This window comes from Carcharhinus amblyrhynchos, chromosome 5, assembly GCF_965287045.1.
Source record: "Carcharhinus amblyrhynchos chromosome 5, sCarAmb.v2.hapA, whole genome shotgun sequence".
Classification (NCBI taxonomy): domain Eukaryota; kingdom Metazoa; phylum Chordata; class Chondrichthyes; order Carcharhiniformes; family Carcharhinidae; genus Carcharhinus; species Carcharhinus amblyrhynchos.
In genome coordinates this window covers 102,601,945-102,616,538 of record NC_137328.1, presented here as the reverse complement: position 1 = coordinate 102,616,538, position 14,594 = coordinate 102,601,945, and the positions used below count along the sequence as shown (strand labels likewise).

Below are 14,594 nucleotides of genomic sequence, written 5' to 3'. Positions count from 1 at the left end.
CCCAGAGGAAACCCACACAGATGTGGGGAGAACGTGCAGACTCCACACAGACAGTGGCCAAGACTGGAATTGAACCCCAGTCCCTGGCGCTATGAGGCAGCTGTATAACCACTGTGCCACTGAACATTACAAAAAGAAAGTTGGCAATGAGAGAGGGTTTTGTTACAAGAAAAGATCCTAAGTAGAGGAAAGACATGGTGGATCCTCACACTTGGAGTATTAGAAGGCTTGGAGAAGCACCAATAGGATTAAAGATCAAAGTGCCAGTGAAGCAAGACTCAAGCATGAAAAAAGCTCTTGGTATGGTTTTCATTAAAAGGTGACATTCCAGGCAATATCTGACATGCTTGAAAAGAATGAATGCTTTGCTATACAGCTGGGAGCTGTTTGATATAAAAAAAGGACATCAGCAGTTTCCAGGGTTGAAAAGGAGAGTTCCAGAATGATAGGGAGTGGGATAGAACAAAGAACAAAAGAACAAAGAACAACCCAGCACGGGAAACAGGCCCTTCGGCCCAACAAGCCCGCGCCGCCGCATCACCCTACACCTATTCTACCCTGCGTGTCTACGAATAGAACCCCTGACTTAGCCAGATTCAGGGGAGAATAGTGTCAATTTGGTAAAACCAATCAGCCTAAGAGCACATCTTTGGGGTGTGGGAGGAAACCGGAGCGCCCGGAGGAAACCCATGCATCCACAGGGAGAATGCACAAACTCCCACAGACACAGGCCCAAATCCATGTATCTGCACAGCTAGCAGTGCTAGTCACCGAGCTGTTGCGGCGCCCGTCTACCGGTCCAGGATCAAGCACACACACCGACATGAAGTACTAGGCCACTCCCGGAACCTCCAAGAGTAGCCCACGCACGACCCACCGTGTGCACGCCCCTCGTTTGACAATGAGGTGGACCTCCACCTGCGGGATAAAAGACAAAAACGTTAATCACAAGCCTGCCTTTCCGGTGTCTCCCGAGGTTCTAACCCTTATTTAATAACCCCTACCATAACCCTCCATCCTCGTTTCACTCATGTGCCTATCTAACTGAACCTTAAACGAGTCCAACGTTCCTGCCTCCACCACCCTACTCGGTAGCGCGTTCCATACCCCCACAACTCTCTGCGTAAAGAACCTTCCTCTCATATCCAAATTATACCTGTCCCCCCTCACCCTTAAATCATGTCCTCTTGTATTTGTAACCAATCTAGGGAGCAGTCTCTCACTATTGACTCTGTCTATTCCCTTCAGTATCTTATATACCTCTATCATGTCCCCCCTCAATCTCCGCCTTTCCAAGGAGAACAGTCCCAGTTTCTCCAACCTTTCCTCGTAACCCAGCCCCTCCATGCCAGGCAACATCCTGGTAAACCTCCTCTGCACCCTTTCCAGAGCCTCCACGTCCTTCCGGTAGTAAGGTGACCAGAACTGGACGCAGTACTCCAAATGCGGTCTAACCAACGTTCTATACAACTGAAGCATTAGATGGCAGCTTTTAAACTCTATACCCCTTCCTATAAAGGCTAGCATTCCATAAGCCTTCCTGACAACATTCTCCACTTGTGTCGCAACCTTCATGGATTTGTGAACCTGCAAGATCTCGGTTTTGGGAAAAGCTTGGCACAACATCGAGGGCTGAAGGGCCTGTACTGTGCTGTACTTTCTATGTTCTATGTTCTATGTAGATAAAACAAACAATTTTATGACCAGCTGAATAACTTTGCCATAATCTTATTGAATGGCGGGGCAGGCTCGAGGGGCTAGATGGCCTACTCCTGCTCCTATTTCTTATGTTCTTATGTTCTTAAGTTGTTTGATTATTTAGACTAGCATTAATGCCAGTTGTATCTGCAGATTTTCTGTAACCTGGGTCAATATGCAATGCATCGAGATGTTTTGGGTTTGAATGAGTAGCTAATTAAATGGAAATTATTAGAATTACTTACATTAACAAGTCTTTGCAGCCTTTCTCCTGAAGCTGGTGAGCCAAGCCAGGTGTTTTGCTCAGTGCCCTACCCATCTTGAGGGTGAAAATCTAGACCATTATTTGAGAAGGTTAGGATATGCAAACATTGAAACCTTTAGACAAGATTTGTGCTGTGGACTTCTGTCATGCTGCTTTGTGGGTCAGAAGGCCCAGAAAATTGTAGGGATTTGCCCTATGGCAGCCAATTCCTGTCCAGAGGGCAAGCTTGCTGTCCACTTAAGAATAGTGAGTGAGCTCTCTAAACTGGAGGGTCACTAAGAAGCCTTTCAGCTTGAAAGATGCAGCAAGCTTTGAGGGAGAGTGAGGAAGGGGATTTGGTATTAATGGACAGAGTCTTAGGCAGATTTCTAGGTTTAGTGATAGATGAGAACAGTTATAACACAGATACACCTAACCAGATCATATTGGCAGCCTACTCATATGCGAACGCTCAACATTATTAAAGTAATATGAAAGATGATTTTAATATATTGATAAATGTATTTACTATAATAACAATTAATCAATTTGAACATTTAAAGTTTTATAGCCAATGTGAATATTGCTGAATAGTTCAAAAGTTCATAAGTGGAAGATATCCAGTTAGCAGAAAAATACAACGGGGAATTGACATTCAGAACAAATAGAACATAGAACATAGAACATTACAGCGCAGAACAGGCCCTTCGGCCCACGATGTTGTGCCGACCAGTTAAAAAACAATGACCCACTAACCTAAACAAATCCCTTTTCGTCCATAAACCTATCCACGGACTAAACCTATCCAAATGTTAAAACAATTAATGAAACATTTAACATTTAAAATGTAAATGCTCATTGTCAAGACATAGAGGTTATCAACCCTAGGGCCCAAGAGGTGATGCTATCTAATGTTTTGGCATACTGTCGAGGGGAAAGGTATTTGAGTAAAAGCATCCTTAGAAACATAGCAATGAGGAAGGTATCTGTGTCAGAGGGGAAGGGGTCCAGTTTTTGAGGTAACAAATGAAAGATCATTATGTCAAGCAGCTATTCATAATTGGCTGAAATGTTTGTCATGCATTGGACTGACACATTAATGTGAAATGAGATCAAGTCTGAACTAATTATACAATCCTACATTGTAGAAGGAGGCCATTTGGCATCAAGTCTGCACAATCCCACCCAGGTCCTATCCCCATAACCCCATGCATTTACCCGAGCTAGTCCCCCTGACACTAAGAGGCAATTTAGCATGGTCAATCCACCTAACCCACACATCTTTGGACTGTGGCAGGAAACCAGAGCACTCAGGGGAAATCCACACAGACACAGGAAGAATGTGCAAACTCCATGCAGATATTGATTCAAGTCAGGATTCGATCCCGGGTCCCTGGTGCTGTAAGGCAGCAGTGCTAACCACTGTGCAACCGTGCCACCTTAATTAGAAGGAGTGCCTCAGATATCAGAATGATATAATTGTAATGAATTTTAGCTCAGTGCCTCAGATCTTTGGAGGGGTTTTTAGCATTGGCAGGTATTACTTGACTCTTTGAAGGACTCCCGCGGCCAAGGTTAATGTTTTGTCTTGTGTATCTTTCATGCTTCAAAATAAATTTTACTCTGCCTTTTAAAATTAAAAAATATCGCCTTTGTGAAATTAATTCTAATTTTCTTAAGTTTTAAGAGAATTGGGCCACCATTAAAGAAATCCCCTACAACAGAGACTATGTCTAAACAATTGAGGTACCATCTCTCCAACTTTTTAACATTAAAATTTTAAAATGGTTTTTGCAGCCAGGCCACCGCTGTGGGGAAGAGTGGGTGGAAGATGTTCCTCCAAAAGACAGCAGCAGCACCAGGCAGACAGAGAGACTCTGGAAGGGCTAATCTCCCCCATCTGCCACCGGGAGACTGCCTCCAAACAGCTAAGCTGGTCCCTGCTGACTCTGGCAATCTTGGCCTTCATAGGCCATTAACAACTTTGATCGGCCATCCATCATGTGGGGATGAGTAACTCTTGTCACCTTTACAAAACTGGCCTGGGGGCAGGATGGAGCGTGGAACAGATACACAGGACAGTGGCGCTATTGTTGGCCCTTGCCTGCCTCCAGCCCCTGACTATACTCCTTATACATCTCTGACTGCGTGGCTTAATTCCCTTCCAACTTGATTTTCCAGTTTGCTGATGATGCCACTGCAGTGGATTGGATCTCAAACAATGATGAGATGGAGAACATGAAAAAGATAGAGAATCTGGTGAATTTGTGCGGCAACAATAGTCTGTCCCTCAATGTTAACAAATTGGAAAGGAGAAAGTCATCGACATCAGGAAGCATAGCGGAGGACATGCTCCTATCTATATCAATAGGGATGAAATGGAAATCGTCAAGAGTTTCAAGTTTCTAGGTGTCCAGAACACCAACAACCTGTCCTGATCCCTTCATGCCGACGCTATAGTTAAGAAAACCCACCAATGCTTTTACTTTCTCAGAAGGCTAAGGAAATTCGGCATGTCCACTATGACTCTGATGTGGAGATGCTGACGTTAGACTGGGGTGGGCATAGTAAGAAGTCTCACAATATCAAGTTAAAATCCAACAGGTTTATTGGGTATCACAGACTTTCAGATGAAGGAGCAGCGCTCCAGAAGCTCATAATACCAAATAAACCTGTTGCGCTTTAACCTGGTGTTGAGAGACTTCTTACTACGACATTCACCAACTTTTACAGATGTACCATAGAAGGCATTCTTTCTGGTTGTTTCACAGCTTGGTATGGCTCCTGTTCTGACCAAGACCGCAAGAAACTACAAAGGGTTGTGAATGAAGCCCAGTTCATCACACAAACCAGCCTCCCATCCATTGACTCTGTCTACACTGCCCGCTGGCTCAGAAAAGCAGCCAGCATAATTATGCACCCCAGGCACCCTGGACATTCTATCTTCCACCTTCTTCCATTGGGAAAAAGATACAAAAGTCTGAGGTCACGTACCAACTGACTCAAGAACAACTTCTTCCCTGCTGCCATCAGCAGCACTTTTGAATGGACCTTATATTAAGGTGACCTTTCTCTGCACCCTAGCTATGACTGCAACACTACTTCCTTCGCTCTGTCCTTTCCTTCTCTATGAATGGTATGCTTTGTCTGTATAGTGCACAATACCTTTCACTGTATGTCAATCCACGTGACAATAATAAATCAAATCAAAAAAAGAAATTCCAATTTCTAGTGGGGCATAAAAATCAGGTCTGCAGATGTCCAATAGAAACAACTTTGTTCTGGATAGTTTTGCATCAATTAATAGAACATAGAACATAGAACATTACAGCACAGAACAGGCCCTTCAGCCCACGATGTTGTGCCGACCAGTTAAAAAAACAATGACCCTCTAACCTAAACCAATCCCTTTTCATCCATAAACCTATCCACGGATCTCTTAAACGCCCCCAAACTAGGCGCATTTACAACTGCAGCAGGCAGGGCATTCCAATCCCTCACCACCCTCTGGGTAAAGAACCTTCCCCTGACATCCGTCCTATAACTACCCCCCCTTAATTTAAAGCCATGCCCCCTCGTGCTAGCTTTCTCCATCCGAGGAAAAAGGCTATCACTGTCCACCCTATCTAAACCTCTAATTATCTTATATGTTTCAATAAGATCAATAATACTCAGTTGCAAATAAAGCATACTACTGCATTTTTGACAATTCAAACCATTCTTTATTTTACTGCATATATATGTAAACAACATTTACAGTATTCCAAAAGAACAGATTGCCTCTCTTTCCAGAAAGGCAAACACAAGTATGTCAAGTTATTTGCATACGTATGATTAATAGATAGCATTGAGATCATTGTCCAACTCCTCACCAATCTATGGCTTATGCCAGAGGTCAAAAGGGATCATATATTTTGAAAATTCAGACAAATGATCTCCATAAGCAAAGTAAGCAGATTCATTCATTTATCATTGTGCCTGTGGGATCATAGGCCATCAAGAAGATTTATTTTCACTAAGGGACAAGACCAGGCAGACTTACATTTGGTTGATTTTGTTTGACTTTATGGTGAAATCAACTAATGATTCTTTCACAAAAGCAAGGAGCATTTTTATTGCAAAGGTTCGGTTTATGTTGTAATCTTAGAACCTAGATAATGGGGAGGGGTGGGTTGCGTGGTTGGATGTACTAAAGCTATGCTCATACGCACATTGTACAATTATCTTTCCTAAGCTTTCAATCAGCTATATTGCTGTATTTACAATCTCCAAAATAAGTTAAAAATCCCCTCAGTTCATATGTTGCTATGTCTTTTTCCAATGTCCTCCTGGTCAATTTTATATAGACAGAAACCAAACTTTATAGATATCTGTGGATACTTACATCAGAGTCATGTGCATTTTAACATTCCTACTTTTAAAAGTCTTTATTAAGATTAATGAAATTATCCAGTAACCCCACCATATAAAATAATAATATCCTCAGATATATTTTGGTTTCTGATGTAACAAAATAGTTAGAATTCCCATATTAAGAGGTGTTTCTAGCTCAGTTGGTGAATTTCAGAATAGTTGCAATGCATGGCATTGACATGACAATTTTTTTATGAAACAAAAGATAAATTATAATAAATAAATTCACAGCAGCAAATACTATTAGTAATGAATTGTCATTACACCCTCTAACAAGGCAACACTCCCCCTTTAACAGAGAAATTATTAACACTGATCTATAGTACTCATTTTGCCAGAATATTCTATCAGCACTGCTCAGATGCAGTTCTAGAGAATTATATAAGTCTTTTTTTCACAAATGAGTAAGGCCATTTTGCCCATTCTAGTTAATCCATTCAGGAAAACTGACAATCCTTCATTACAGCATATTTCTGTTTCTTAAATGACCATAATTGTCTTTAACCAGAAGTCTATTCCACATGTTGATCATTCTTGGGAACTTCCTGACACCAGACCTAAACTTGCCATTTACTAGTTTCTTCCCAGCACAATTGTGTAATGCTAAGAATTAGTCTCACGTCTCTCCTTCCAGTCTAGAATAGTTGTTTTGTGTATCATTGACCATGATCAGTCACTCAATGTGCAGGCTGATTGGAATACAAAACAAAAACGTTGCAAAGTTTTAGTACGACATAATTTGATTTGTACTTCAATGGCTTATAATACATCATTCAATTTGCATTGTTGATATCTACTGGCATCCATCCTTCCATCCTCTTTCAACCATACCATTAACTATTGATTTATTTTGCATTAAAGTGGTCAATTAGAGAAATTTGAAAATGAAGGATTGAAGAACACCGATAAAAGATGTTTCTCTTTTATTTGTGGCTGTTACAGATTCCTAAACAGCTGCTGCTTTATGAAAACAACTCAACCTTTTTTCTCTTTTTATTGAAGGCCATCACACGTTGACATAATTTAAATCAACATGGGCATTGTGTTGCTTGTTCATAATGTCTTTCCTTCACAATGATCATCGTATATTTTGTAGAAAGACACACACTATTCCATATACAGAATGCAATCAATCCAAAGCACCTCTCATGATCTTTATTACTCTCTTTCAAGTATCAAGAATTTAAGTTATGAGGGAAGGTTAAGGAAGTTGTCACTTGTACTGAAAAGCAAAGTCTGGTGAAGTTTTCCAGTTGATCAAGGGCACTCGCAAAACCATCCCAGTTAAATTATTCATTACTGTGCAGGAGCCAAGTATCAAAGAATAAATTTAAAATGAGGAAGTTAAAAGGGGAAAGGGTTAATGAAGCAGAATATTTTCATCAATGAAAGGAAAATAAAATTGCAGAATATGTTTCACAGGAGGTTAAGTAAAGTTGACAGCGTAAATGGGCTCACTGTTTCAAGGATAATTCAGGGATGGGCAATAAACACTGGCCTTGCCAGTGATTCAAATCCCATGAATGAGCACAACAAAAGAGACAATTAGTGATTTTTCAGGACATACCAAGGCTTTCGGGATTGAATGAGATGAGGGGTTGATGAGACTGAATTATGATAAAGGCTGCCCGTTAAAATTCTGAAATGAATAACAGCTCAGAAGCAAGATGACCCTTATTTGGCAGATTGTGACTATTCGTGATTGTAAAATTCAGAATCACCTTGGCATCAAATTGGAATCGACCAACTCAAAATTGCAATCGAACACACTGACATTTCTGTCCACATCATCTTACTTCCAGATTTCTCACTCTGCAACACATCAGATGTTTATAAGAAGAGAAATCCAGTTCAAATACCAGACAGAGCAAAAAGTTGCTAAAAGAGTTATTAAATATAGGATGTGTAAAAAATAAATTGTCTATATTATACTAAATAAAAACATTTCATCCACCTGCAAATGTTCAGAAACTCAAACAATAATCTGCATTTGCTTCCATACTTAGTAAAGAGAAATTCATTCCAATGCAAAAAAGACAAGGTATGAGTTGGGTTCAATCAGGAGTTAACATAAACTAATTCACGCCACAATATTCTTTCAGTATAACACCATTATAGGGCACAAGCTCCAATTGAGCTTTCTTCACTAGCTGAGAAACTGCACAAGTCAAATAGCCCTGTATCACACATCACCTTCTATTTTTGCATAAGAGTACTTGAATATGAAATATCTTTGTTTCTCATGTTTATAAATCTTAATTTATTAAAATAAAACTTATGCCAATTTTCAGCCATATAAATAAACTACAAAATAAGAGAGTGTGCACCAGAGTATAAAAACATACTTATGTATGTTTCACAATATATAGATGCAGAACAAACATGCTGCTATGAACTGACATGAGAGAAAACTGTTTAAAGGTTATCTTTTAGTGTCACAAGTAGACTTAGATTAACACTGCAATGAAGTTAATGCGAAATTCCCCTAGTTGCCACACTCCAGCACTTGTTCAGGTACACTGAGGGAGAATTTAGTATGGCCAAAGCACCTAACTAGTATGTCTTTTCAGATTATGGGAGGAAACCGCAGCACTCAGAGGAAACCCACGCAGACATGGGGAGAGAACGTGCAGACTTCACACAGGCAGCGACCCAAGGCCAGAATTGAACCTGGGCCCGTTGCACTGCGAGGCAGCAGCGCTAAACACTGTGCCACCCATGTCAAGGTGAGAATATTATTTTAAGATAATTTTGTGGGAGAATATAATACACTAATATAAACAGTTATTAGACAAGTCTAGCAGTTATAAGTTAGTACATGAAGTACAAACTCACAGAAGTTCCAAACAAATCATACGAGTGAGGTAACTCGAAATTAGGCATTGCTTTAGTTGTGTTATACTAAGACGTCCCACATATCTGTTATAACTATCAAACTATTGTTTGATGCCAAGGCAATTCCTTGGGACAAAGAATGATTCTTTATGAATACTGATTTCCTTACTTTCTCCCTCCCACTCAAACTCGAGCATCTTGTAGTCAGTACTTTTAAGATAGAAAGTACAGGCTGCTGCAACCATGGATATTTGTTTTTCATTTTCAGAGCAGTGATTTTGTCACTGTGGCCAGGGACAGGAATTGGAGGCGGTGCTGGGAGGAGCTGAATTAGAAGCCCACCTTCTCAAAATGTAGGAATAGCATGACTCCTCCTGGCGCCACATTCAAAAACCTACCCAGTAGTAACAGTTTTTCCCCAGGGCAGCCCAATCTTGCAGTGATGATCTTGAAAACAGAAACTGTTCACAGTATTCAAGATAACAAACCAAGCTGTACTGTTTCTCTGAAAAGATTCTTCAGTGATTTCTTTCAGAGACAGTCTCAAAGTAAAATTCCAAACTTCATTACATTTTTTTTGTGTCAACCATGTGTTCAGAAGCAGATCAATCAATTAATTCTACCGGTTATCATAAAAAAATGTAATTGAATTTTCTCATTTAATTCAGGGAACCCAGACTGAGAAGTGTAATACATGCATAATGTTGCCTCTCTTCAATTTAAATTTCAATTCTTAAAAGTATTTTGAAGGGAGGATTATTTCAAATTCACTTTATTCAGTTACACACTCCTGTTGTCTATTTTGGAAGATACTTCTTGGCTCATAGTGTCAAAAACAATAAACATAAACACTTAAAATGTTCACTTATTTAAAAGAACCAAGTTCAGAAGGGTTTAATCATAAAATCCATATAATACAGAAGGAGGCCATTTCGGCCCACTGAGTCTGAATCGACCACGGTCTCACCCAGGCCTATTCCCGTAATCCCACACATTTACTCTGTTACTCTCCTGATATTAGGGTCAACTTAGCATGGCTAATCAACTGAACCCACACATCTTTGGACTGTGGGAGGAAACTGGAACATCAGGAGGAAACCTGCGCAGTCAAGGAGAGAATGTGCAGACTCCACGCAGGCAGTGATCCAAGCCAGGAATCGGCACCAGGTCCCTGGAGCTGTGAAGCAGCAGTGCTATCCACTGTATCACCGTGCTGCCATTTAAGATAAAGCATAATGATACGGCACCAAATGTAGCCTTTCAGCCCACTAAGCATGTGCCAACTATTTGGTAGGGCAACAATCCAACTGGTCTCGCTCTCCAGCTCTTTCCCGCAGCCCTGCAAACGTTTTCATTTCAAGTATTTATCCAATTCCTGCTTGACAGATGCACGCAATGCAAGATGTGGGACATTTACAGAGTCTGGCCGTAGCACAGCTCAAAAATGAACTCTTTGACCACTGGAGACTCAAGTTCAGATTCACACAAGTAAAGGTGGCCTGAAATTGAGAGCGGGTGCATTGTGAGTAAAATATTTTCTAGCGCACCAAAAAACAACAGCAACGTGTACTAATATAGCACCTTTCATGTAGTAACGCATCTAAAGCATTTCAGAGGAAACAGTTATAAAGCAAAATTTGACACCAAACTATCTCAAGAGATATGAGGGCAGATGACCAAAGATTTGGTCCAGGGGATAGCTATTAAGGAGCATCTCAAAGGAGGGAAAGAGAATAACTATTGTATAAGTGCCAGTGACTATCAGTTTATCATCAACATCTTCGGCAACACCCTGTTGAGAATGATTCATCTTTTGCAGATGGCTGGGTGGACGTGAGATGCTAGTGTTGGCTGTGGGTTGGCAGATGGCTTATCTTCACCTTACAGGGCTTTCCCACAGTGAGGACATCAATTGTTGGTTGGTAGAGGTGGTGGCAGATTGTTGGCTCGAGCAGCTGCTCTCTCTTTCCAACTGTCTCACTGTCCTCTCTCAATGGCTGCTCTTGTTGCGCCATAACCCCATTTCAGCACAGAGGGAAGCCATTCAGCCCATTAAGTCCATGCTGGTTCTCTGTAGGGCAATCTAATCAGTTCCATTCCCCCGCTTCTTTCCTGTAGTCCTTTAAGTTTAATTTCCTCAAACGCCCAATCAATTTCTCTTTGAAATCATTGATTCTCTCCATTTCCACTCCCCTCACAGGCAGTAGGTTCCACGTCATCACTACCCATTTTGCATAAAGTACCTCCCTGGAACAATGTACCTCTTACCCAAAACCAAAAATGTGTCCCCTAGTCCCTGTGCCATCAACTAATGGTAACAGCCCATCTTGACCTGTCTGAACCTGTCAGGATCCTGTGCACCTCCTTCAAATCTGACTGGGAGGATTGACACTATTTTTGATGATGGCTCACCATTTCACATCGATGTGAATGGTGCAGACCTTCAGGGTCTCCGTGTGAATGGGCTCCCTGGCTTACGCCAAATAGAGCATCTGTTTTGGGTGAGTCTTGAGTTGGGCATTCTGATGATGTGTCCCGTTCATCTCAGTGGATCTGAGGTTTCTCGGGTTTGCTTTTTGCATGTCAGCGTCTTGAAGGATGCTCATTTTGCTTTTCTGTCCTCCCACTTGATTCACAAAATCCTTCTAAGGCTGGGTGGGGGATGCTATTCCAGGATCTAGATATGGTATCTAAGTTGCCTGAGGTTCAGCACCACAGAGAAGAGTGGGGACAGCCACTGCCCAACAGACTTTGAGCTTAATGTAGGGTCTGATATCATCATTATGGAAAACGCAGGTATATAATTTTCCTTTGAATTTGGTGGTTTACTTCTTCACCACTGTCAGCTTGTCGCAGCTTACAAGATATAGGAAGTGAGCATGACTTTTCAACATTGTGCATGAGTCCCAATTAAAGGTATTGGATTTGATACATTTGCTGTGAGTTGGTAAGGACTTTGGTCTTCCTGATGTTCAAGGCAAGTCCCATGGTCCCATTGGCTTCAGTGACTTTCTTTTGGAGTTTCTTCTTTAGAGTGAGCACTGACCTCAGCTTACTATAGTCTTATTACAGATGTGATTGTTGTCTTGGTGGTGACCCTGAGCTGGTAGAGGTTGAAGTGTTCACCTACAGTGAGATAAAGTAATTACCACGCCTTGGGGGAAAGTATCAGCAGTAAGTTGCAGTGAAAGATTGAATCTGGTTTGGTGTCTGTTTTGACAGGAAAGGGATTTGTGGTGGGGCCGTTGCATTGCGCTGTGATTTGCAATCTTGTTGGAGACAGGTGATGTTTGTGAATGCATGCCGCTGTAGCACCTTTCAAAAGGAAGTTTGATTCAATGAGCCAAAGGCTTTTGTGAGATCGAAGATGATTAGTTATTGTATATTTGTACACAATAGATTTACCAGTCAGCACCAAAAGTTCCTTCTGTCAGAAAAGGTTTCTCATCTTCCCACAACCAACAGGGAAGAATAGGACCATTTCTCAGCAGTGATGATCAGGGGTAAACTATCCACAAATGGTTAGGCTGGTTAAGTGATGGATTTGCTCATTTATTTCGCAAATACAGAAACAGGAGTAATTCATCAGTCCTATGGGCTTGTTCTGATATTCAGTTAGATCAGGCTATGCTGTATCTTCATTGACCTGCCTTTGTTCCATAGAAACATAGAATATAGGAGCAGGAGGAGGCCATTTGGCCTTTCAAGCCTCCTCCGCCATTCACCATGATCATGGCTGATCATCCAACTCAATAGCTTAATCCTGCTTTTTCCCCATAACCTTTAATCCTATTTGCCCCAAGTGCTATATCTATATACCCGCCTCTTGAATACATTCAATGTTTTCTCCTGACTCCCTTACTGAACATAGAAATAAAAACTGGGAGCTGAAGCCAGGCCACCTGGTGAACATGCTGAATTCCATCAACTAAGTCTTTAGGGGCTCCTATGTTGTCCTAGTCAAGATGGAAAAAACTGTTGATGGAATCTGACTTGTCACTTGCAATACAATGTGCACAAAAGCAGTCATGGCTGTAAACCCTAACTACTAGATCACCAGGAACCTCTGAAAGGCGCTGTTGCTTTTTCCCTTGCTTTCAAACTCCATTTTCCTAGATTTGAAGGTAACTGATGATGTTTCCAATGCACTTGCCAAATGCACAAAGGAGGAAGTATGGGCCAAGTTGAAGAATAGAATAATACTGGTCAACAGGTTAAGGTTGTTTACAGGTTGATATCCACATTTTTTACATCATAACACATTAACCTCTGAGTGCAGCTCTGCAGCATATATAACCGCAGTACGAAAAGAAAACTTTTCAAGCAAGACCATCTATGTTAAACACTCTGAAATTCCTGAAACAATCCAGATGGCAATGCTACTTTAGAAAATAGGCAATACCATGAAAAAGCTATTAATGTAAAGCGATTCTGGAAGACATATTTCGTATCTTAGTAAACATGATGGCCAGGGTATAAACACATCATTAAATAAAATGTATATTTTAAAATTAATAAAGATATTTAGCTCCTGAGCATAACCTTTTACTAACTGAGAGAATGCCTAATTGGATTAAAATGCCTCTTCTTCCAACAAGTTCTACAAAGAGTTCCCATCAAACTAATAGAAAAGCAATGACCATAATACTTATGTCTTTAAATAAAATATCAAAATTAGGCGATAATCATAAAGCCTGGGATTGGCTCAAGTCTGACTCCAGTTCAATGGATGGAGATAAGATAAATAAATAAAAGTTCCCAAGTGACAGTCAGTGCCTTTTCTTGGTTGATGGTAGTTTTTGTACGATTGGCAGCTTCCTAGTAGCGTGTGAACAAAATGGAACACATTTCTCTTTTTGTTTGTTTAGGCATATATAATTGAACTGCCAATAATCATCCGTATTGAATCAATAATAACTCGCTTCTGATGGGACGGACATACCTTCAATTATGTACCAGGTTAAGTTTGGGGTGCCCTCATGGAAAACAAAACACTGCAATGTTCATTAGCTACTGTTCAAAAACTCGGACAATTAAAGACTTTTGATGACGTGAGAAACGAACGGCATTAACTGTATTTAGCAAACTCAGGCAATTCAATGCCGGTGCAGACAGTCAGGAATCCAGGCTTCTCCACCACGAATGCTGGGCAGATGAAGTCAGTGAATTGATGTTGGAAGGTATGAAGTAACTGTCCACTCTGGGCATTGAAGAAGGACAACTGACCAACGTCACAGTTCACAAAAACACCAACTCTTGCTGGGAAATCTGTGATAAGAACATCCTGTGATGTACCGTTGTGAAGAAATTCATACCTGTGCCTATTAGAAAGAGAAGGAATATTAACAAGATAACAAACTGGTCATGTATGAAGCAGACTGAAATGAGGCAAACAATTAATGAG

The 14,594-nt window shown here is 40.8% G+C and overlaps 1 protein-coding gene across 1 annotated transcript in view; it reads right to left on the bottom strand.

The window, feature by feature from the left end:
- Positions 1-5,654: 5,654 nt before the first annotated feature.
- Positions 5,655-14,594, bottom strand: part of LOC145343249 (cardiomyopathy-associated protein 5-like) — an 80,033-nt gene continuing 71,093 nt past the window's right edge. The window contains exon 13 of the mRNA XM_080189348.1: positions 5,655-14,511. Within this exon, the coding sequence (XP_080045474.1) occupies positions 14,259-14,511 (253 nt within the window). The 3' untranslated portion in view covers positions 5,655-14,258. The remainder of the gene's footprint in view (positions 14,512-14,594) is intronic.